The 25,760-nt window shown below is 39.9% G+C and overlaps 2 protein-coding genes across 4 annotated transcripts in view; both read right to left on the bottom strand.

Annotated features, from left to right (window-relative positions):
• C4BPA (complement component 4 binding protein alpha) overlaps positions 1-5,679 on the bottom strand; it is a 39,030-nt gene extending 33,351 nt beyond the window's left edge. The window contains exon 1 of one of the 2 annotated variants that reach the window (XM_017525516.2): positions 5,239-5,679. The gene's annotated coding sequence lies outside the window, so the exon portion shown is untranslated. The remainder of the gene's footprint in view (positions 1-5,238) is intronic. The other variant, XM_017525515.2, reaches the window with a different exon arrangement.
• A 3,872-nt stretch (positions 5,680-9,551) lies between these two features.
• On the bottom strand, positions 9,552-19,592 carry C4BPB (complement component 4 binding protein beta). Of its 2 annotated transcripts, none has more exons than XM_017525514.2 (6): positions 19,175-19,592; positions 18,450-18,620; positions 17,122-17,298; positions 12,651-12,744; positions 11,043-11,157; positions 9,552-9,755 (listed from the first exon to the last, which is right to left on the bottom strand). In XM_017525514.2, exons 1-6 carry the CDS (start codon positions 19,230-19,232, stop codon positions 9,594-9,596), a joined length of 777 nt encoding a protein of 258 aa, XP_017381003.1. In that variant the 5' UTR covers positions 19,233-19,592; the 3' UTR covers positions 9,552-9,593. The 2 variants fall into 2 exon arrangements, with proteins under 2 accessions (XP_017381003.1, XP_017381002.1); XM_017525513.2 differs by having other exon boundaries at positions 18,450-18,623; positions 19,175-19,591.
• Between the last annotated feature and the right edge of the window lie 6,168 nt (positions 19,593-25,760).

Below are 25,760 nucleotides of genomic sequence, written 5' to 3'. Positions count from 1 at the left end.
TTTTTTTGAGACAGAGTCTCACTCTGTCGCCCAGGCTGGAGTGCAATGGCACAGTCTCAGCTCATGCAACCTCTGCCTGCCGGGCTCAAGTGATTCTACTACCTCAGACTCCCGAGTAGCTGGGATTACAGGCATGTGCCACTGCGCCTGGCTAATTTTTGTATTTTTAGTAGAGTCAGGGTTTCGCCATATTAGCCAGGCTGGTCTTGAACTCCTGACCTCAGGTCATCCCCCAAAGTGCTGGAATTACAAGTGTGAGCCACCATGCCCAGGCTCCAAGATGCATATTTCTTAAAACAATGTTAGGTAAATTAATACTTTGATAAATTTAACAAATTGATTTTTATGAACTGATCCTTCAGCTCCAGCTGTCCTGGACAACCAGAATTCCTTACAATTCCCACTAGTTTCCTACCTCCCATTCCTGTCCACGTCATCTACCCACCGTCTTTTACCTCTTTAACTCCTAGTCATGCTGCCAGCCCCTTCTCCAGCATTCCCACCTATCCGGGCAAGCCTCCACGTACCAAATACAATTTAGTATTTATAACTCTGATTCTGACTTGGTTTGTAACTCATGTCTGAAGTCTGTCTTCACCACTAAACAACACAATCCTTGAAATTACAGAGTATGCTCCCATTTTTTTCTACCCCACAATAGTGCCTGCCACTGTGCCTCAGGAAGTTAAAGTGCTCAAATAAGTGTGCTGAATTTAAATTCAAAAGCTCCTAGTGTTAAACTGTGTTCCAAAGAAATGTAATACTGTGCCATATCCATGTCTCCCCTCATAGTGTATGCTTTGTTGAGGACTGATTTTACCTGATTTTAAAGCAAGGCACACATCTGTATTTTAATGAAAACTAGCCTAAGCAATTTTATACTAGGCTCTTCCATTCCTAACCTGAAGTCATCATATCATCGACTAGTCAAGGGAGGACAGTGAAGGAGGGAAGGAGTAAGCAGAAACTGGTTCTACTCCTATGACAGAAGATACAGACATATGCAGATCCTACACTGTGATGAGAAAGTTATTTCACTCCCTTTACTTCAGCCTCACACCTAGGCCATGGCCACAGAGCTGGGGGGAGAGGAGGACAGTGTGGTCAAGACCTTGGGCATGGGCTCTGAAGTCACACCCAGACTGTGAGTTGGAATCCTGGTTCTACCACATGGGAACTGGGTCCTATGGGCAAAACACTCAGCTCCTCTAAGCCTCAGTTTCCTTTTTTGTAAATAAGAAGGATAACTGTAATTGTACCTCAGAATTGCTGAGAGGGGCTTGGTGTGGTGTGTGGATAGCATGTAGTAAACATTCAGAAGAAACGTTAGGGAAGAGTTTGATAGAATTGGCACTGGAATGTCACTCTGTCAGAAGCCAAACTCGTACATGTCAAAACATTGTCGTCATAATGGTTTAAAATTGCTATAATGGTTGCATCACCAGGGGACCTTAATTACAACCTAGTGCAGAGGAACATCCACTGAACTTCCGGCTGGAAGCCCTGGGTCTGGTCTCCACTGTGGCCTTTGGTACAGTGAGATCCAATGTGTCACGCAGAGCAGAGGGATGCTGGCGCCCTGGGTTGTCCTGGAGCTCTGTCTTCCCTTGCCCTCAACTGTCTTCCTGGAAGGAATTCATCCATGTCCATGACTTTAATCATCGTACATGAATCATCCACAGACCTCTGGGCCTAATTGTCTCTGGTACATGCAAAAACTTCCATGCTCCATAAATTCAATTGTTAATAATTATTTTATTCTGTCCGATTCCTTCCTCCGTGTAAGTTTTGAGTTATTCAGGTTTGTCTTCTCTACTCTGGTTGCTAACTAGTTAAATTCTGGTGCTCGAGTTAGGTCTTTCTAAAGGCAGTGAAAAAAAAACTCTGCAAAATAAGGAGGAACTCTTTTATCTTCCTCTGCAGCTGCAAAAAAGCACATGATAATCTGCGTGACAAAACTGACCTTGCAAATGTTTTTTCTAACGAAGGAGTCATTCCTGGATTTTGGAGATGGTTGCCACATGAAAGTAACTTTTAACCTTAGAAAAGCGTAATTCTGACTTGTTATCTCAGTGAATTTTTTTTTCTGGGATAATATTTAAATTAACATTTTTGTTTGCTGAAAGTTGTAAGTGCTTGTGAATTTTCCTTGCCAAATCCAGAAATAATTATTACACTTTCCTCTTTACCTGCAAACTTGAAAGTAAACTAAAACTTTTGACTCTGTCAGATTTCTCATTTAAGCAAAAAAAAAAAAAAAAAAATTTCTAATTTAAGTTAAAATTCCCAAGGTTCAAATCAGTATTTCCAATCACTTCATTTATATTTCCCAGGCACTTTGTTTTTAACATATTTCAAACTAAACTCGCTATCTTCCTCCAACACTGTTTGACATCTGTGCTTTCTCTCTCAGTGAAGGTAAAAATCTCTACCCAGCCTCCCAGATTAGAAATCCAAGTCATTCTTGCCTCCTCTGTCTCACCTTCCTGCCCTATTCAGAGTCAAGTCCCATCAAGTTGGTTATAGCAGCAGCACCAGAATCTGCCACTCTCTCCTACATTCCACTTTCACAGTCCAGCCTTAGGTTCTTATAATTCCCTTCCCCTCACCCTAGACCACTGCAAAAGCCTTCAAACATTTTATAAGACAGCTTCCGTGTTGATGCCATTATGCCCCTAAAAAGCAGTTTACATGTTACTCTGCTTAAAAACTTTCATGATTCTCAGTTTCCATAGATTCCCATATCTGTCCCAATTTTCCCATCATTTCTCACTAAGGACACCGTGCTTCCATCTCAAGAAGGCACTTACCCTTCCCCAAAGACATTCTGGATTTTTTTTTTTTTTTTTTTTAGACAGTCTCACTCTGTCACCAAGGCTGGAGTGCAGTGGTGTAATCATGGCTCACTACAGACTCAACCTCCTGGGCTCGAGGAATACTCCCACCTCAACCTTCCCAGTAGCTGGGACCATAGGAGCATGCCACCATATCCAGCTAATCTTTTAATTTTTTGTAAAGACGGGGGTCTCACTATGTTGCCCAAGCTGGTCTTGAACTCCTGGCCTCAAGTGAACCTCCCACCTCAGCCTCCCAAAGTGCTGAAATTATAGGCATGAGCCACCACACACAGCCAAGATTTAAAAAAAAAAAAAACACCTGCAAGCATTTACAGATAATGCCTCCCATGCATGAACACTCTTACCTCCAACTTACAATTCCTTTATTCACTATTCAAATTAAATGTCACCTCCTTGGTGAAGCATTGCCTGACTTCATCATGAAATGTGAAATGCCAGTGTTTTCTGTTCTTCCAATACTTGACTAATACCTTAATTGTAACTTTGCTTTGTATCATAACTATCTATTTCCTTTTGCCTCCCAAAACACATTGTGAATTCCTTCAAGAGATGGAAGGTATTTATTCAACTTTCCATCTCTAACCTGGTATTAATTGGTCTCTAGTAGTTATCCAATAAATCTAAAATGAATGAAACTCAATTTAATTTTATCTTTAGAGGGAGAATGACTGCCTCACTGATGACCAAATGAAATAATGTGTGTGAAATGCTTTGCCAGTTTTGAAGAGAGATAATACAGTGACCAGACTTCCCTAACAAACCAACAGGATGCATCCTAACTCCCCTCCAATTGCGGCATTTGCAATTCACCATAAGTACCCCTGGTGGTCTCTCAGCAGAAACCAGCTGGCCACAGAGTGTGGGAATGGAGGCTGGAACTTGTGAGTTGAGAAAACCGAAGTTTGAGTTTCAGCAATACCACAGTCTAAATCTGTGATCTTGAAGAAGCTATATCAGCTTCTTGGATATCAGTTTCCTCCATCTCTAAAATGATGACATTAAACCTAGATGAACAAATTCTGCAATTCTGTAACTGCTCACTTAAAAGCTGAGACTACTCCAGCAAACACTCTCATACTTCAAGGACATCATCTTTTAAATTCCTACAGAAATGGAACCAACTCAAGAACTTCAGTCAGCATGGCGGGTCCCTTGTGAAAAATACTATCAGCATTTAGCAATGCAGTACAATTTGAGAGACACTGGAAAAATCTTTAGTCCTCAAACTTCCCCTTCCATAAGAAGTTACTTTTTAAGTTAAGACATTTATTTTGTCTAACTTTCCCCTTTTAAAATGAAATATCTTGTGAAAGGATAATATTTTTCCCAACCTTGGGCTCAGTGTCTTCTTCCTTATACCTGGGCTCTCAATCATATCACTTACAAACTCCAGAAAGAACTTGCTTCCACACTTTCCCCCCCCTTCCTAGAATCTCTTTATTTTTCTATCAGCTCCTTTATTCTATGCTTATACGACATTCAAATGTATCTCGAAGCTTAATACCAACTTTCTTTGATGCTTCCGCCTCTTCTGTGGTCTACTCTTTATTCTCTTGTTGCTACCACATTTAGAGACAGAATAGGAATCAGCAAAGAGACAACGGTTGAAGAATTAAAATGAGGACCAGAATAGTACTGTATCCTGCCCAACCAAGAAAGAAGAGAATTTCGAGAAGCAAGGGTTATCAGCATCATGAAATTAAAAAAGTAAAGAAGGTAAGGATGACTAAGACTGATAGCTTCAGAGACCAACTGGAGGCTGGCCAGTGTCCTCCTTATTACCAAATCTGAAAGTCTTTCCTGTCAATGGTGGAGGAGATTTGGAGTGGTTAATCAAATCTAAAAAAAAAAAAAAATTGCCTGAACTCAGGAGGCGGAGGTTGCGGTGAGCTGAGATCGCGCCATTGCACTCCAGCCTGGGTAACAAGAGCGAAACTCCGTCAAAAAAAAAAAAAAAAAAAAAAAAGCCCAGTTTTCAGAATGTAGACTATGAAAAGCAGGCTTCCTGTGAACCCTTTGGAAAGTCTGGTTGACCCCTTGCCTCAACTCCCTGATGTGGGAAGATGGTGAAAGATCAACAAACCAACACACCTGTCTTTTAGAAACAGTAACAAGAGCAACACCTTACACCTCTTCTTTAGCTTATTTTATTAGAATGCAATATTATTCCTCCATTTATAATTTTTAAAAATTGAGGCTCAGATGGGGTTTAAAGTACTTTTCAAGTCATACATCCCCGTAATACAGTGCTTCTGAAAAGATTTCTGCGAAAACACCTCCAAGTTTTTGTCCGTTTTATTCTACTAATCCTGCACTCCTTAAAGGGCCAAACCACCAACCTTTCCCCCAAGGTCCCTGAAGGGTTTAGTAGTCCACCGACCTTTGGTAGTTGAGGAAGAGCACAAGATTCTATGATGATATCTTGGATAGTTTCTCAAAGAAGAAAACTGCCTTGGTCTATGCAGTCCTGGTTCCTTCCCAGATCAGAGTTTATCATGCCCTGAAATTGACTGGCAATTGCTCCACCAAAAAGTCCCTGAATTTCAGCCATGCAGTTGGCTGGTCAGGGATGGCTAGGTGGAAACAGATGGGGAGAAACTTTTGACGGGTCCAATGAATGATTAACACAGAAATAAAGCAGGACTGTTTACCTAAGCTCCTTCCTCTTCACCAGTCCTCATTCTTCATAACATGTTGCAATCGTTTACTTTCTCTTCTGCCAACCATTTCCCCTAAGTGGAAAGGTAATTTAAAATTGAAGCCAGAATTCGTTTTTCTTTTCATAAACATGCGAGAGTTATGCAAGACACAATCCAGCTTTGCCTGGAAACCTTAGATACTGCGAGGTTCATACAGGCTCCGCAAACATGATCCACTTTCAGTGACACTAGGTCTGCTTTCCTGGAGTTTGGGAGCCGATGTTCTTGCCCAGAGCTCATCTCTATCCCACCCCAAGGAATTACAAAAGGTGGGGAATTTATCAAACATGTATTGGGTTTCCACTATGTGCTGAGTTATCTAGAACATATTCAGAGTTCAGCAAATTTTAACTGCTACTGCATGTCAGGCACCAGAGGGCCTCCGGAAGTTGATTTGTCCAGTGTTGCTCAGAAGAACACAATGAAGGATTGGCCATGTTTCTTATCACATAGATCTAAAAAAACCACTAGCACTGACATTGTCCAATTAAGCTACTAATCCTCAAGCTTAAGATTTGTGTGCTCAGAAGATTGCTGTTAAAAGACCATTCTTTCCGAGAACTTCATTTTTTTCTGTAATAAATACTAAAAGTCCCAGAAGAGTTTCAGAAAAGGAGCTAAACTACAACAGATTGAGTTAATCAAGGAAGGTGTTACAGAAGATGTGAGATTTGAATAAAAGGTAGAAATTATTAGATAAAAGCGGTAAGGACATTTGATGTAAAGAAACCATTTGCTAGTCACCAAGGTGAGACACTGATTTGATGAGAATGAACAGAGGAGGATTCCAGATTGCACAGTCTTAAGAGCTAAATTGGAAGCTGGTATTTCTTTAAAGTAACGTTTCCCAATGTATTGAAGTCTTTAATTTACTTTCCACAGTGATTCTTGCAGATTTTTCTCTCCAGGTCACCAAATTGTCACATTCCCTCTCAGCAGATGCTCTTACCTCCTACTTTACTAAAAATCATTCTACCTTAGCTTCATCGACGTCAAATTTTTCCTCCTATTCACTCCTCCTTCAGAGGAGAATTGTTTCTTCTTTGCCTGCCTCATTTTCAATGCATCTCTCATCCTGAAATGTTGCTTCAATTTTGCCAGTACCTCAAATTCCATCTTTCTTCTTTAGCATGATGCTGAACTTCTCAAAGGTGTAGCCTATTCCATCTGCCTATTCTTTCTCATTCATCACTCTGCCTGTTGCTTTCCCATCTGGCTTCTACCCACTCTTCTGCTGACAGGTCTCTCTGAGGCATGCCCTTAGGTCCAAGTCCAAAATATCTTTAATTATTTCTTTATGATCTGTCTGCAGCCTTTGTCACTGCTGACCATTTCCTTTTTGAAACTCTCTCGTCCTTTGGCTTCCATGGCACTAAACTTTCCTGATTCCCTTAACTAATTTCTCTTTCTTAGTTATTGTTACCTCCTCTTCCTCCTCTTCATTCCTAAATATAGATATATCTCAGGCTCCTCTTTTTAAAAAAATCCCTTTGTAATTTTAATGATCTTGCTTTCTGTCACAGCTTGAACTGTTACCAGTAAGAAGACTAGCTGGCACTATATTTTTATTTCTGATTACTCTCCCAAACTCAAGACCTGCTTTCTGCTTTTTTTTTTTTTTTATTGCCCACTGGACATCTTGCAATCACGTCACCCTCAGCATATCCAAAGAGGAATTTCTCATTTCCTACTAACAAGCTTCACTTTCTGACCCCAACTTGTTTTTGGCCTCTGGTTCTCAGGAATAAAATTTCAGATTCACTTTGTAACTCCTCATTTCCCTCACGCTTCAGTATTCAATTGTTGACAGGTTGTTTCGATACAAGTTTTGCAATGTCTCTCATGTCTCTGCTGCGTTTTCATTTCTGCTGCTGTCAAACCGGTTCGGGTTGAAAGCGCCTCCTGTATGGACTATTGTAGGTGCCCTTTCATTGGCTTCTCTGTCTTAGTTCTTTTCCCTCATCAACCAATACTACAACCAACATTGCGAGAGAAATATTTATGTGCTATCCCTATTACTTCCTTGTTTGAAAGGCTTCCGTGTCTCCAGGGTCTGCCTGCCACAAGGAAGTATATATTCTCTGCCTACCAAAGACAAGTGGATATTCTCCAGCATGTCATTCAGATCCCTCCATAAGCTGACTTTGACTTCTCTTTCCAGCCGCCTTCTCTCACCACTTTCTATGCCTCATCTAGGCCAGTCCAGGCTATGTGAAAGTTCCTAAACATATGCCATTTTTTCTGCCTCTGTGTCGTACCTTCTAAATGTATTATTATTTGAAATTCATTTTACAACATTAAAAAGCTGTAAGAGAATAAACACCTATAATTACACCACTCTAAGACAACTGTTTTTATCTACACCTATCATTGTCAAGCCCTTTCCCACAAGAATAAAGGTTTTGCATATATGCAGTCATAAGCCCTTGTTATTAAATATTCTATTTTTGCTTAAGATTATATCTTTAAGATTTTCTATTTCCTCATAATTATCACTGTGTAAGTCTGTATTACATTTGAAGTACCATAACTTTCTAAAAATTTTCCTAAGAGTGGACATTTCAAATGCTCATAGGGTCCTCCCAGATAGACATATATGTAAGAAGTAGCTTTAATTTCAAATCATTTTGCTCCAGTTAGATTATTCCTAGGAATAAATTTACTTGGTTAAAAATCGTATTATTGTCTCACTCCATTTCTCGAATATTCTTTCCACCTGGAATGTGCTCCCTAATCTTTGTCTCTAATTCTCACTCAGTTTTGAAGGCCCAAATAACTATGACATCTTCCTTGACAATATTCCTGCCTCCTCCTCCCAGACAGAAGTGAACCTCCTCTCATCTGAGCTCTCATAGCCCACTGTTGTCTGAAAAGTGTTTAGTTCATTCTATCCACTATAAAGTAATGCTATGTGTGTACACATCTTGTGTCTATTAGTAGACACAGGGTACTCAAGAGTCCATCTCTTATTCCCCTTTCTAACTATACCTAGCGATTTTCCATTATTTCAAGCTGGCTTATGTATTTTGGTTGTATTTTATCCAGATATCCTATGTGTTTCAGGTAGCAGTCAGAATAAGAGATGGGAGAAGCTTGTCATGCCAGCTCTGTATGACATCTTGATAGAAAGCCATAGGATTCTTATTTCTTCTACCCTGTGAAAAAGGAGAATTGAAAATAAAAACTAACTTAAAAATTTTGTTTCTAAAAAGAGAAGAAATATGTTCACTTGTGTTGCACCATCTCAAATCTACCATGCAGGACTAGGTTTCATTCAAAAGGCAGTAAGCCATTTTCCTGCAGAAAATTTGGAAATCTGCTTTGATAAACCAGATGGGCAAGACTTGGAGGAGAGTTTGGGTCCTAACTCTGCTTCTGTTCCAATGGGTCATTTTTGAGGATGTAACTATTCTAAGCATCTTTTCCAAAATGGGAGGTTAATTTTTGCTTCATGAGTTTCAATCAGTTTTGATTTCTTTGTTTTTTGTTTTTGTTTTGTTTTTGAGACGAAGTTTCTCTCTTGTTGCCCAGGCTGGAGTGCAATGGTGCAATCTTGGCTCACCACAATATCTGCCTCCCAGATTCAAGCAATTCTCCTGTCTCAGCCTCCCAAGCAACTGGAATTACAGTCATGAGCCACCACACCTGGCTAATTTTTTATATTTTTAGTAGAGATGGGGTTTCTCCATGTTGGTCAGGCTGGTCACTATTTCCCGACCTCAAGTGATCCACCTGCCTCGGCCAGTTTTGGTTTTGTAGTTCAAGTCTCATGTTAAAATACGAGGCATGCTCTCAGCTGAGATCAGAGTTTCCCCATACTCCTTACAGACTGGAAATTAAGCCCATCATTCTCCAATAACATGTTGCTAATTCTGGTCTTAGACAACCACTAAATTTGGCCTTTTCACATTCTGAGAACAACACACACACACACAGTGCATTACACAACTGCAGTTGGCAATTTCAGCCCAATAAGAGGCATATCTGAAACCAATTTCAGAACCAAGAGGAAAATTTATTCATAGGTTTATTTCTATTACATCTTCTCAGCTGCAGTTTTAAACAATTTTGCCTTCAACTCAGTTTTCTTCAGCTCCAGAGAATATTTTAGCTCCTCCATTTTTATGTCATTTTCACTTAATTGTTGTATAAAGTTCTCTATGGCTTTGCAGAGGTCCTTACTCTCCTGAAAGACAAGCTGAAGAAAGAAAATGTTCTACAAGTTACAAGGGAAGGACTGAGATACAGCTATATACTCTGAATCCAGTGAGCAGCAGTTAGCTCTCTCAATGGGAGCTCAGAACCAGGCTAGCTTAAGCAAAGATTTGTGTTTTCAACGTGGTGAATCATTTATATTTTCTGGCTTAAATATACTTATTAATATTATCCCAGTAATAAAGATGAACTAAGAGTCTCAATGAAAATGGATCTGCTCAGTGTTGTTTTTGTTTGTTTGTTTGTTTGTTTTTGGAGCCTAGAAGAATTTTAGAGACTTTTCCCATTCTTACACATTGTGCTTATGTGCCTCGCTCTATAACAGGGATCTCCAACCCCAGGGCCACAAATCAGTACCTTGTCCATGGCGTATTAGGAACTGGCCCACACAGGAGAAAGTGAGTGGTGGGCAGGCAAGCAAAGCTTCTTTATAATTATAGCCACTCTGCATCGCTTGCATTGCTGCCTGAGCTCCACCTCCTGTCAGATCAGCGGTGGCATTAGATTCTCATAAGAGTGTGAACCCTATGTGAACTGCCCATGTGAAGGATCTAGGTTGCCTGCTCCTTATGAGAATCTAATACCTGATAATCTGTCACTGTCTCCCACTACTCCCAGATGAGAATCTAATGCCTGATGATCTGTCACTGCCTCCGTTCACTCCTAGATGAGAATCTAATGCCTGATGATCTGTCACTGTCTCCGTTCACTCCCAGATGAGAATCTAATGCCTGATGATCTGTCACTGTCTCCCATCACTCCCAACCAGATAGGACCATCTAGTTGCAGGAAAACAAGCTCAGGGCTCTCACTGATTCTACATTATGGTGAGTTGTATAATCACTTTATTATATATTACAACGTAATAATAATGGAAATAAAGTGCACAATAAATGTAACGCAACTGAATCATCCCCAAACCATCCCCACTCTCTCCACCCCCATCCATGGGAAAATTGTCTTCCATGAAACCCATCCCTGGTGCCAAAAAGGTTGGGGACCACTGCTTATAAGGCACATGAGACAACACCTCCTACCAACAGGGTCTCATGAGGCATTTGCGATGGTGGTGGTGAATGGGAACTCCAACTTCCATTTATAAAAATATGAGTTAATAGTTTATGAGCCCCTTCTATAGCCAGGCCAAGGCCAACACATTCATAAACAAAATATCCCAGATTGAGCAGATATATACTGAGCATCTGCCAGGAGTAATGCCAGGCCCTGGAGATCCAGCTGTGAACAACACAAACACGAGCCCCCTACTTACAAGTGCCTTCTCATATTCTGGTTTGGGAGCTTCCTGGATCAGCTTGCAGACTTGAGGTACACTGCTCCACTCCCCATCAATGCACTGCTGCTCCTGTGTGCCCACTAAGTAGTATCTAAACAGAAATTAGAACAAGGCTTAGCTTTTCCACCTCCTGAATTGGGTAACAGAGACTGGTTTTGTGTAGTTGCATTTCAGTATTTCACGCTGTGATGGAATCCACCTCCCTGCCCTTGATCCTCAATGCATGCTTAAGTTATCTCGGTATTACAAAGCTGTTAAAAGTGAAACCATTCTCCTGGAGGTGGGAAGGACCCAAGTGATGAGTCAACCCATAAAACATAAAGAAGTGAGAAATTCTGAATCAGGTGCTTACCCACACAGGTTTTGTGTGGGGAGAGTAAGAGAAGCGCTTTATCATTCAATAGCCTAAAAAGGCATCTGGAATCTAAGCTCTAAAAAAGAGTAGAAAATGAGAAACACCTTTCAAATACATCTTAGCAAAGGGGCTAAAAAGGAGCAATAGCTTTTAATCAGAAAATCGGGAGTGTTGCCTGCAAAGTCCGTTGAAGTGCCAAGGAGGCCACTTGACTCTGAGTTAATTAGGAGGTTTTAAGGGTCTGTCTGTATACTAAGCCTTTATATTTCTGCACTTCTGTATTTGTTACTAGTATTTTTATTCTTTGATTATTATTTTTTTTTTTAAGAAAAACATACATTTTAGGCCAGGTGGGGAGATTCATGTTTTTAATTCCAGTATTTTGAGAGACCAAGGTGGGAGGATCACTTGAGCTCAGGAGTTCAAGACCAGCCTGGGCAACACAGGGAGATCCTGTCTCTACAAAACTTTAAAAAATTAGCCAAACGTGGTGGCCCACGCCTGTAGTCTAAGCTATTAGAGAGGCTGGGGTGGGAGGATCATGTGAGCCTAGGAGGCAGAGGTTGCAGTGAGTTATGAGCACGCCACTGCACTCCAGTCTGGGGACAGAGGGAGATACTGCCCCAAAAACAACAACAACAAACTCACATATTTAATTTATTTTTAATTTTTTTTTAGACAGTCTCACTTTTACGCCCAGAATGAAGTGCAATGGCGCCATCTAGGCTCACTACAACCTCTGCCTCCCCGGTGCAAGCAATTCTCATGCCTCAGCCTCCCAAATAGCTGGAATTACAACCATGTGCCACCACACCCAGCTAATTTCTGTATTTTTAGTAGAGACAAGGGTTTTGCTATGTTGGCCAGGCTGGTCTCAAACTCCTGACCTCAAGCAATCCACCTACCTTGGCCTCCCAAAGTGCTAGGATTATAGGTGTGAGCCACCATGCCCAGCCAAACCTATACATTTAAAATAATTTATCTTGTCTTGACAGAGAGAAAAAAGAGATACTTGCAATAGGGTAAGTAAGATACTTTAGTAGGATCAATCTCTCTTCTAGGGATTGGGGAGAGTGCGCAGAGGGCCAAAACAGCTCTTAAAATCAGAATGAGCTCAGAATCCTGCAGCAGTAGGAAATTAGACAGCCAGGTAGACACAGACTGGGTTATTCTCAAAAACAATGCTGCAAGGAGCAAGATCTGGCACTTGACAGGCTGTGTTCACTTACCTGTCTTCACAGTGATAACTAATGGTGGATCCTAAGGTGAAATTATTCCCTTCAAAATAGCCATGAGCTGGATTCCCAGGAGGGCCGCAGTCCCCTGAGAGAAAGGAGTATAGAAGTGACAGTTGTGAGGGCCAGGCATACTCAGTGAACAGCACCCCTACGTGCAGCTGTTTATGCCAGCACCTGACGTCCTCAGAGCGGCACCTGTGAGATCTGGGGACGTGTTCTCTATTTCCTTCTCTTTTAAATCATATTTGTCCATGGGAAAGAGCCTTCCCCCAGCTCATCTTCTGAGTTACGACGGATTTAGAAGTAAATTCCTAGTTTTACTTCTAAATCCTCTGACTAGCAGGAGCTGAAGGAAAGAAATTTTAAGTGGTAGTGATGCTAAGCGTTAATGTACCTGAAAAGAAAAATTGAGCCATAGGTGAGGGCTGAAGAAATAACTCCCTGAGAGAGGAAATAAGTGTATGAGTTCAAATGGAAACTCACGTCCCTTGTGGATAAGAGTGTATTAGTCCATCTCACATTGCAACAAACAAATAATTGAGACTGAGTAATTTATAAAGAAAAGAAATTTAATTGGCTCACAGTTCCACAGGCTGTACAGAAAGCATGGTGCTGGCACCTGCTTAACTTATGGGGAGGCCTCAGGAAACTTACAATTATGGAAGAAGGGGAAGGGGAAGAGAGGCATCTCACATAACAGGAGCAGGAACAAGAGAGAGGGAGGAGGTGCTACACATTTTTAAACAATCAGATCTCATGAGAACTTACTATCACGAGGACAGTACGTAGGGGGACGATGCTAGACCATTCATGAGAAATCCACCCCCATGATCCAGTCACCTCCCATCAAACCCCACCTCCAACACTGGCGATTACAATTCAATATGAGATTTGAGCAGGAATACACAGCCAAACTATAACAAGGAGAGTATCAGAAAAAGGGGAGAAGGCACGAGCAGTGGCTCACACCTGTAATCCCAGCACTTTGGGAGGCAGAGGCAGGGGGATAGCTTGAGGCCAGGAGTTAGAGACCAGGCTGGTCAACATGGCAAAACCCAGTTTCTACTAAAAATACAAAAATTAGCCAGGCATGGTTGCGTTCCTGTAATCCCAGCTACTTGGGAGGCTGAGGCACAAGAATTGCTTGAACCTGGGAGGTGGAGGTTGCAGTGAGCCGAGATTGTGCCACAGCACAATCTGTTGCCCAGCCTGGGCAACAGAGCAAAACTCTGTCTCAAAAGAAAAAGGAAATAGAGGAGAACGTGGCTGAAAGGGAAGAGGATGAGTCTGTGGAAATGTGGAAAGAAAGTTGGATGACGTGTTAGGAGTTGGTGAGTTTTGATTCTGGCTCTTCCACTAGCTATGTAGCACTAAGGAAGCCATTTTGCTCCTCTTGGATTCCTTCCTAATATTATCAGATAAGCAGGTTAAATAATATCATCTCTAAGGTCCCAGTCAGCTCTGAGACCACAGGACACTAAACATGTCAATCAAGAATAGTGGCTAATAATGATTTTGTAGGTGTATGTTACTCGACCATTTGTTTAGAAGACCTGAAACATAAAGGTCTTCTAAACAAATGGTTGAGTAAAAATGGGAAATCATGAAAGAGCATATGTAATATTATTTTTGTAAATCACGGTTACACAAACATAAGCAGAGGAAAAAAAGGTATGGAAAGTTATATGCCAAAAACCAATGCCCTTATCCTTAGATGGTAGGCTTGTAGGTAATTAGTTTGATCATTTATTTTCTATATTTTTCTACAACAAAGATGGATTAATATTACTTATGCACTTAATACACTAATTTTTTAAAGCTCAAAGACTGAGCTCAAGGGATGAATAGAGGAAAGCAAGAAGAAATTCCATGAGTTGTTTTGGGGATTACAGTCCACCAAAGTTCTGGGAGCTTTTGTGAGTACAATTTTGGACTGAAGGAGATGATGTGGATCTTGGATCTAAACAGAAAGAATGTGCTTTGTTCAGAAACCTAGGGAGCTCATCCTAGATTTGGAAAATGAAGAGACATAAAAAGACAGGGATCCTGTGGTTAAGAGCTAGAATAGAAATGACTGAATTAAAAGAGAGTAAAACAGAAAACATTTGGAAGAAAAGGAACTGCCTTAAACTTGTGTCAAGCTAATGATATAAAATATTACATGCATGTAATTTAACTGTATGTATGTTTTAAATAACCCCAAATTCTTTCATGTAAGAGCATATATAGTTTTTGCTCTTAAACTGTCTGTCTTTATCATTTCATTTTTATTTTTTATTATTTTTAGAGACAGGCCTCACTATGTTGTCTAGTCTGGCCTCAAATTTCTGAACTCAAGCTATCCTCCTGCCTCCCAAATAGTGGGGACTACAGGCATGCACTACCATGGCTGGCTTTTATTATTTTAGTGGCTACTGCCAAAATACATCCAAATAGTGATAGCACTTTATATTCTCACTGATGTAAATGGCTATTTCCTCAGATCCTAAATTAGATTCATCTTTTCATTTTTTGCTAATCTGATCAGTAAAAGATGTATATCAAATTTTAATTTCTAGTTATATAATCATTAGTATGTTCAATATCCTTTCACATAATTGGGAAACAGACGTACTGTTTAGGGCCATTATTTTGGAATTGCCTGTCCTTACACAACTTTGCTTGTTTTCTATTGGCTGTTTGTTCCTTACTGATCTCTAGGAGACCTTTGCGTACTAAAAACACACTCTTTAACCATCAAATATGTTACAAATACTTTCTTCAAGTCTGTTATCTTTTAACTTTTATGATGTCTTTTAGTATGTAGAAGTTTCCTTTTAAAAACTTAATTAAATCTGCCCCTTTCTTCCTTTATGACTTCTGAGTTTTATGTTACTGCTTAGGAAGGCTTTCCCCATCCCAACATAATAAATATGTCATCTCATGTTTCCTTTTAGTGATTTAATAATATTGCTTTTTATAGCTATATGTTTAAAATCCATCTGTAATGTATTGTGAATATGGTATGAGCTACAGCCCTAACTGCATCTTCTTCCAAATAGATAATTATTCCATTACCACTGAATAGACTTTTCCTCCTGACTTAATATGTTCTACTTATCTGTACCTACACTTTGCTATTTTAATGCCATATAATTTGTAATACCTCCAGTTTGCTATTTTAATGCTATTGGGCTCATAGTAACTTTGTAGTCTATTTTATTATTATCTAATATAGCAAGTATTCCCTTCCCTTTGATCCATCATTCATCTTTTTCCCAAAAATATTTACAGTGTTAGATGTGTACCCTACTAAGTGAGATCTTTTTAATTAACTTTTTCTTATTTTTTGAAATTAAGCTTCTGGTAGGCTTTGCATTGTAATACTAAGTCTGCTCACCCAGGATCATGCCATGTCTTTCTTTCATTCAAGTCTTGGTTCATATTTTTCAGTAAACTTTCATATCGATTTTGTGAAGAGGATTATTTTTACATTTCAAATTCAACTAATAATTATCAATAGAAAGTAAAAACATTGATTTTTTTTTCAATATTTATTTTGTATCCAAGTATGTATTAAATATTTTAGTAGAATTTCTTGGATATTTAAAGTATGTTCTGCAAATAATGGCATCCTGAGATCCAGCAATCATATTAGGAATCTATCTCATAGAAATAATAATGTAGACACGAGGATATGTGTATATAAAATATTCATTTCAGCATTGTTCCTAATAGCAAAAATATGAAAATAATATGAGAGATGTGTAATAAATTATGACATACACATATGCACTTATTAGATATTGGGTAATAGAGCTATATGGACTGATCTGGGAAGATTGCCATGTATATTGTTACACAAAAAAAAAGCAATTTAAAAATATGTATAGCAAGTCCCATTTCTATAGGTACATACATGCAAAATAGCTTTTTAATGCTTATTTAATTTACACATTTTATTTGTGTGTGTTTGTTTTAAATGTCTGTATAAATATAAGAAAATGTCATGCAATAAACACACCCTACTTACTAACTCTGAGAGATATGAATTGTAGTGATAGAAAGATGGTCTTTAGCTTCTTGTAGATACTTTTGCAACAGATGAGTTATGGTCTTTTCCCCTTGTTTTCTGTTTACTTTTCAAACAAAGACTTTAAATCACTGTTTCGAAATTAAAAAATAAAATAGCCAGTGCACCAAACTACCCTATATTAGACCTAGTAGGACAGGACCCCTACTTGAGAAAAAAAAGGTGTGCTTTGGATGCCATTCATTGCATTGGAATGTATCTCCTGGGGTGAGATTTACACCTGTGAGTAAAGGTTCTGTGAGCTCCCCTTGTTTCACGGCTGTCTGCTAGATCTTAAGCCCGTCCCTACTATGAATAAAAGGAACAAGCATCCCAGGGATGTGGCAAACGTCTAAGTTTACACTACTAAGCAGTATTTTGGGGATTCTTGATGATTTCTCTTATACTTACTACTTTTGCAGATGGGAAAGGGAGGTGCCCAGGTGTGGTCCTCTAGACACTGGCTCCAATTGCTGCCCTTGAGGATATAATGATCACTGCACTTAAACGTGATTTTGTCACTTACATCCACAGGCCCTGAAGAACAGACTTCGCCATTCACCAGCACAGGGTCAGGACAGTGGCCCACTGAAGAAGAAAATAAGCAATAATCTGAAAGGGCAAGGCTAAAGCCCAACACAGCAAAGGCCAGACCTCCTCAGTCTTCAGTGAGAAAACAGCAAATTAGAGCTAGTACTGTACATTTTGAATTTGGTGAGGTACATGGTACTACCATATCAATACAGAATGAAGAAAGAGGGGATGACTTAAGTACAGCCAAAAAGATCTTTGTCATGCACAAGAACAGCATGACCTGGGAACTGAAAGTAATTAAGTCCATAACTGAAAATTACCAATAGCATGTTGTTGTACTGTTACATTAAGCATGGCTCAAAATTATTGAGCCTATGTTTGAGGTAAGTCTTTCCTTTCCTTTCATCCACCCAAATGTACACTTGCTATTTTTTATTTTGTTATGCTTTTTCCCATGGAGTGGAAAAAAAACAGGAGAGAATGCTCAGGGACATGAGTTTGGTTATATGAATGAAGGATAATAATATTGGTGTGCTCTACTCTGGGTATGCAAGAGAACTAATACAACTATTCTTTAAAAAACAGTAGTAATAAATGAAATATGGATGAATTCTTCCCCATCTCCACAGAGGATACCAGAAATGAGTTTTGTGACCTTGAGCAAGTCAGTTGGATCTCAGTTATCACATTTGTAAACAGAATATAAACTATTCCCAGTTCAAAATTTGATGGGGAAATAAAATGATACAATGTACTTCCTTCAAAATAATAAAGTGAGGATATACACGAAACAAGATTAGTCAGGTGTGGACAATTGATGAAATTATGTGATGAGTCTATATGAGTTAATTTGACTCTTCTGTCTTTTGTATACATTTAAAATTTTTCATAACATAAACATTTTTAAAGCAATATTGGGTTAAAGAAATTACAGCAAAAAAAAATAGTACTAGTATCTGGAAGAAATTTCTTTATTTCCCATAGGGTGAATTGATCCTATTAATTCAACTAAATTGATACTGATCAAGATCTGATCATGGAGCTTCCAAGAGATGATCCTCCACTGGAGTGCTTTAAAAGAGGGCTCCTAGAAATTGAGGATTTTTGTTTTCTCATAAAGTTTTACCACGGCCTACAAGAAGTAGGATGTGAAGGAGTAAAACAGAATATCAACACAGGCAAAGATGTAGAAAGATCTAACTTACAGCAGCACTCAGTAGTGGTGTTATCCCACTCCTTAGAGGCATTGCAAAAAAGGGTCTTCTTTCCTACCAGGTGGTAGCCCTTGATACAAATGTAAGTCCCCAGAATCTGTCCATCCACCTCCTTTGCAACAAATATGCTATTGTCCACTGGAGGAAGTTCTGGACAGTGCTCAGCTGGAAGAAAAAAGAAAACAGATTCATTTGCCATATCATGTGCTGTCAGGGAACCCTTATTAGATTTCCCCATCCTCGTCTCTTTTTGCTGGATTATCGATTCTGATTCTTATAGTCTTCCATGTCCATGTATGTCCATGTCCCTCCCTTCCAGAGGATTTCCAAAGTTTTATTTCCAAAAGAATTACAGGAATTTTACTCAAATTCAGCCACAAGTTGTCCACTTCTAAACAAATGGTTCCGTCCTCAAATGGTGGTCCTGGAGTTTATAACAAGTAAGACCTCACAGGATTTTGAAATTAGTACTCTTTTTGCTCCCAGAACAGAAAAGGAAAGTAAGCAGTAACCACCCACTTCAGAGAGCAGGATCATCATCAAATGTATACTAAGCTCCTACTGAGTACAGAACATTAGGATAATGTGAGATTTTTCAAAAGTAGAAATAAATATCATAAACACAAACTTCCTTAAAGCTCTAGACAGAGTTTCTCATAACCTCACAAACTGACACCAAATGCCTAGTAAGCTGATTTGAAGGAAAGCATACGCACCATTTGAAGCAGAAACCAGCCACACAACCACAAGACAGCATGCACACCAATAAAACATCTGGTGATCAAAGTCCTCGCCCCAGGCTGGAATTCACCCAGCCCAGAGACCTGGTTTGAATCAAAAAAGATCTTCTAACACGCTTAAGACCAGCCCAACCACCTCCTTTCTAAAGGAGAGGTAATATTGATTCCCCCCACCACCAGAGAAAAAGAAAAAAAAAATATTACAACAGGAAATCTGAACAGCTGTAAGAAAGCTGGCACAGGGAGAGACTGCGAAAATACAAAGGGATGGCAAAAGAGCTGTCAGTTTTAAAACTCAGTTTCAGAAATGTCCTGGTTGCTGGGAATGCAAATCCAGTTGACCAGTCTTTTTGAACCGCAGGTTTATCCTTCCCAAGCAGACGTGGGCCAAATGGTCTTGCCATGACCTTGACTTCTGTCAATATTTGCCAGTGTTTACAGTCCACCTTCTGTAACTCTGGCTAACACTGGGGGAAGAGAAGGGGCTGTCAATCCCTGCTACTTTCTCAGATAAGACCCAACTTTGAATGTTACCTCATCCTCCTTTCCTGAATATCAGATATCCTAAGACTGTAAGCAGCAGCAAAGATAGAAAGCACAAGGAAGTGAACTAACCTTACCTGCCTCTGTGCCTCCAGATCTATGACTTCCCACCAAAGAGCTGGTCTTAATTGACTCCAAACCTGAGAGCTCCAAAGTCCTGCAGTGACACGTTGTCCTTGCTGGCCGGGCCTGTACCAGGCTTCCTACTTGGTGGCTCTTCCTGGGACAGGATTTTGTCTGAGTCCAGAGTTAATCAAATGAATAAAGAGAGAGGTGAGGGGAATGCTTTGGTCTCAGGAATTAAGGCATGTAAAATTGCTTTGGGGGCTCCCATTTCATCTTGCTCATGACTATGGTAACACTTGTTTGGTTCTCTGTGTTCTAATTATGAAACTGGGGTAAAATTCCTACAAAATTTCAGGTTTTAACAAAATAATAAAGCATTTAGGACACAGCAAGGTTGCAAACGTTCCTCCCTTCTGCATCCATTATTACTATTTTTTAATGATTAATATATGTCTTTCTCCTGAAAGGAATCAGGATATGTCATCCCCAAATGTGCCACTTTGGCATAAAGATTATTTTAAGCTAAAGGTATTTGAGATTCAGTGATATGGAAAGGAACAAAGCTTTTTTGGGGTTCTCTTATCTGACTAAGGGCGGCAGCCTTGGAGATAAGGTGGCCATAAACTAATTCCTTTTCAGGGCAGATCTATCCTGGAAGGGAGAGCATGAGTAAAACATATTTCAAATTCCATCTCCAGGGAAATGTCATGGCCTTGAAGGAGACAGAAAGACCACTCAGGTATACAAACATTATCACAAACTTTCTTATTTCCTACTTTTGCCCTGAATACCCTATCTTTCTGAAAAGCAATCTGTTTTCTTTTTTGTTTAAGATGGTGTCTTGGTACAATGTTGGCTCATTGCAACCTCTGCCTCCCAAGTTCAGGCAATTCTTGTACCTCAGCCTCCCAAGTAGCTGGGATTACAGGCATGTGCTACCACACCTGGTTAATTTTTGTGTTTTTAGTAGAAACGGGGTTTCACCATTTTGGCCAACCTGGTCTTGAACTCCTGCCCTCAAATGATACACCCATTTCGGCCCCCCAAAGTACTGGGATTATAGGCATGAGCACCGCACCTAGCCAGTAATCTATTTTCTTATAAGCGCCTTTCTTCTCCCCACCTCCACCTATTAAGAGGATGTATAAGTCCCCAATTCTAACCAACTTTTTAAATTACTTACCACTGAGTTTTCCCACATGTACTCATATTGCATGTATAAATAGAATTTTCTATCCTGTTAATCTGTCTTAGTCTAATTTGCAGGTCCCAGCCATTGAATATAATACAGTAGCAAAAAGGTGTTTTTTTCCTTCCCTATATTCCCACATGAAACTGCTAACTCCAGGACAGGGTTTGTGTCTGAATTGTACTTGTATTCTCTTCCGCGGTGCTTCATATTGCAAAGCAATTGTCTGTTAAATGAATAAAAGTAATGTAGAAATAAATAAAAGTCATCCAGAAACTCTACCACAGTCCCCAAAATCCATATGATCACTTGTCATTTATTGTATGCTGCCTTATAATTTTTGTCTTATCTTTTCTCAAATAATATGCAGATTCTTGCAGTGTAAGCATCCTCTAAGATACAATTTTCAAAAAGTTAAGAATATTACACTTATGTAAATATAAGATAAATATGTATCAAAGGTTTAATTCAACTCATTAATTAGTGAGGAACCATCCAGATACTACAACGGGTTCAAGGAAGAATTTGAGGAATAGGAATGCATATAGTCAGTCAGTCAAAAGCATTCTGAAGTGACCTTTCTAATAGATACAAAACTGATTAATATCCTACAGAGTAACAAACTATAATATTTGCAATTGGCTTTCTACCTGGTGGAAAGTAATTAAAACAAGATGGACAAAATGTATTTGCTCTACCATAATCAGGAATCATTTTCATTGTTCTCAGATGAGAATCATTTGCCTTCCTATCACTTTTCTGCAAATTAGCCTCTTAAAGAGTTCTAAAACAGCCTAATTAATATAAAGTCCATCAGAGTCACATATTCCTGTGAATCGATCATCTCCAGAGGGTCTGCTAGAAAATGCCCAGGGATCTATTGAGCATTTACTCCAATGATGTCTTTTTGCTAGTTCTAAGCTTTGAATAATTTTTCTTAACATACCCCATGTTTTACTTATTGAGGAATGCATGTTCTTCAGTATCTTTTATAGATTTATATACAGAATGTTTATACAATAAATTATTTTAAAAAGGAAAGAAAATCTAGTTTACCCCTACGTAAATATAGAGATAAAACAGAACATGTATTACAGGAAATAATTGCAAGTAATTCTTCATCTTAATGGCTTACTTCAGATTGAGAACTATTAGGACTTTAGAAACCATATTGCTTATACTATTGTCTTACTAATATTTCTTCATAAAATATTAAAATATTCACACTAAGTGCCTATATAGAGACAATACATATTATCACAGTTTGGGTCGGGTTTTTTCTGTTAAATGAGTTAGAAGAAAACTTTGCCTCAAAGGTGCTCGGATTTTAGAATTACAGATTAAAGAGAGAAACAGAGAGTGATCGAGAGAGAGAGCGAGAGAGAGAGAGAGAGAAAGAGAGAGAGAGAGAGAGAGAGAGGAGTAACATGGTGGGTCCTGAGGGAGAGACAGAATCAGAGATGGATGCAGAGAGACAGAGACATTTTAGAAGGGTTGTCTGGGGACTCTGAAGACAAGTCTCCACCTGGCACTGCCATTGCCCCCCCCACCCCTGCTCCACCCCAACCCTGCTCCTCCCTCCCTAACCCTCCCTTCCCTAAGGCCAAGCAAGAACATCAGAGACAGACAGAGACGGAGTCAAAAAGACAAAGAAAATGCTGACACAGTGAATCCGAGAGAGATAGAGACGCTGAAGCACTTGTGAGGTCGGTGCTGGGAGAGGGGTTTCTCCTCTTCCCTCTGCCTCCCTCCTCCTCTCCCCAATGTCTCCCCCTTCACCACCTTCCTGCCTCACTCTGCTCCCCTTCCAAGTCTGCATGTTCTTCAGGGCTTTACCTTGGCTGCAGGACAAGGTCCTCCTGGAGCTCCTGATGGGTAAATATAGATTATATAGGCTTTTATATTTTACTATGTATATCCAACATTAGGTAAATTAATAAATGACCATTTTCAGGCTCTTCTATTCCCTTGAACATTAAGAATAATTGGATCTATGCCAGACTGTTTCCTGGAGAACGGGGGAAATAGCTCAGATGAAACCATTGTTCTCAGATTGGTTTCATTTTTTCACGATGGAATAGGCAAGGTAAGCGTAGTGGCTCATGCCTGCAATCCCAACACTTTGGGAGGCCAAGGGAGGTGGATGGCTTGAGCCCAGGAGCTCAGGACCAGCCTGGGCAACATAGCAAGGCATCATCTCTAAAAAAAAAAAAAAAAATATATATATATATATATATATATATATATATATATTAGATAGACATGGTGGCACATGCCTGTAGTCCTAGCAACTTAGGAGGCTAAGACAGGAGGATCACCTGAGTCCAGGAGATCAAGGCTGCAGTGAGCTGTACTTGCACCACTGCATTCCAGCCTACGCAACAAAGCAAGAACCTGTTTCAAAACAACAACAACAACAACAATAACAAAACACAAAGAAATGGGCAGACAGTAATGAAAGGGAGAGCTCGGGAGGTGAGGAAGGAGGAGTAGAAATGCAAAAGTCAGCAATGCCCAATCAGGGGGAAGAGTTGTGGGGAGTTTTATAAAAGGGACACACGCATTGCAGTGTGTGTTAGATTTTAACAGAATTAGGGAAAGACTACTTTAAGAAGTTCTACATAGTGTCATGAATGGATTCCCTTTGGTCTTTATCAAGAGAATTTAGAAAAGATTTAAATTGCTCTTCTAATTCATTTTTACACATTGGGTTGATGTTTCTTGAATGCCTCACCAAAACAGCCTGGGTCAGAAAAGTAGCCTTAAGGGAGATTCCATGAGAATATACATTTTAAAAAGAATTTTTAAAAATCAAATCGTGCATGAAACACTGTTGAATAAGCTTCAATTATGAGTTTAGATGGACCTGCACTGTGGCAAAATCAGAGCTAATGAATGACAAATACTCTAAGCTGTAGGGGACCAAAATAAGTAACCTCAAAATACGCGTCTTTGGCATAAGGATTATTTTGAACTGCAGGTAAACGAGATGCAATGGAAACAGAAAAAAAAGCCTTCCTGGAGTTTCTCTTAGATGACTATAAGCAGAAACTTCTGAGAAATGAGGACTGCTGTAAATCCCTTCTCCCGAGGGAGCCTCAGGGCCATGAAGAAGTCAGTGTCAAGACAGATGGCTGGGCGCGGCGGCTCACGCCTGTAATCCCAGCACTTTGGGAGGCCAAGGCGGGCGGATCATGAGGTGAAAAGATGGAGACCATCCTGGCCAACATGGCGAAACCCCGTCTCTACTAAAAATACAAAAAAATTAGCTGGGCGTGGTGGCGCGCGACTGTAGTCCCAGCTACTCGGGAGGCTGAGGCAGGAGAATTGCTTGAACCCGGGAGGCGGAGGTTGCGGTGAGCCGAGGTCGCGCCACTGCGCTCCAGCCTGGCGCCTGGTGAGGGAGTGAGACTGTCTCAAAAAAAAAAAAAAAAAAAAAAAAAAAAGACGGACCTACACAAACCTTCTCCACTAGCTTCTTTCAGGTATTTGCCTGCCCAAAATTTGCAGCCCTAGAAACTCAACATCCTTTTCCTTTATCTTGTCATTTCTCTACAAATTTATTGCTCTTTTGTTAAGATGCTATATAAATCTAAGCTCTAACTCACCTTTGAGTTATTTATCATGGGCTTCCTCCCAGCTGGGGTGCGCTGCACACATTAGTAAACTGTTTGCTTTTCTCTTTTCAATCTGTTTTGTCAGTCGAATTTACAAAGTCTCAGGCAGAGAACCTAGGAGGGTAGAACGAAAAACAATTTTTTCCTCTCTTACAAAGTAATGGCAGCCTAACTGTTCAAAGGCAATTGCTTACCTTATTGTAGCCCTTCACACCTGCTACGATGTTTCAGTTTCCTACTCAGGCAGATTGTTACTTCTTCCTCAACAGCTACTGAACTCTTCTCTTGTAACTAAACCCTAATTATAGCTGGCACAAAGCCACTTGGAATAAAAATATTCCAACCTGCATGAAAGCTATATGTAGCCGTTTGACTATGTTTTGGACAATGAGATGTAAGCATAAGTAAGTGTGCTCGCAAAATCTACGAAATATTCTTTTTTAATTTCTTACTTTACAGGAGATGTCTATATTTATGGGTTGCCTGAGAAGGGAAATATCCTTAAAAGAAGTTGGTATGTCCTGTTGCCTTCTTCCTTCCTGCTGGCTGGAGTGTAAACATGTTTCCTGCAAATGGAGTAGCCACCTTCTTCTATGAAGTAGAATCCAACACATTGTTCTTTTCTTTTCTTTTTTCTTTCTTTTTTTTGTTTGTTTTTTGAGTTGCAGTCTCACTCTGTTGCTAGGCTATAGTGCAGTGGTGCAATCTCAGCTCACTGCAACCTCTGCCTTCTGGGTTCAAGTAATTCTCCTGCCTCAGCTTCCTGAGTAGCTGCAACTACAGGCATGCACCGCCATGCCCAGCTAATTTTTGTATTTTTAGTAGAGATGGGGTTTCACCATGTTGGCCAGGATGGTCTCGATCTCTTGACCCCATGATCCACCTGCCTTGGCCTCTGAAAGTGCTGGGATTACAGATGTGAGCCACCTCACCCGGCCACATTGTTCTTTGAGAGAGAGAGAGAGAAAGAGAGAGAGACAGAGGGAGATTACCTTGGAGAAGTTTGAGAAATGGCGTAATAATCAAAGCTACAGGAGAAAAGCAAACAATGACCATCACCCAACACCGAAGCACTCTCTGAGTAGTCATTTTCTAATGCTGGTATCTTTGCTAAGTTACCAGCAACATTTTAAAATAGTGTGGCATG

This window comes from Cebus imitator, unplaced genomic scaffold, assembly GCF_001604975.1.
Source record: "Cebus imitator isolate Cc_AM_T3 unplaced genomic scaffold, Cebus_imitator-1.0 Scaffold38, whole genome shotgun sequence".
Classification (NCBI taxonomy): Eukaryota; Metazoa; Chordata; class Mammalia; order Primates; family Cebidae; genus Cebus; species Cebus imitator.
Note: the sequence above shows the minus strand (reverse complement) of the source record. Positions and strands in the feature narration are given on the sequence as shown.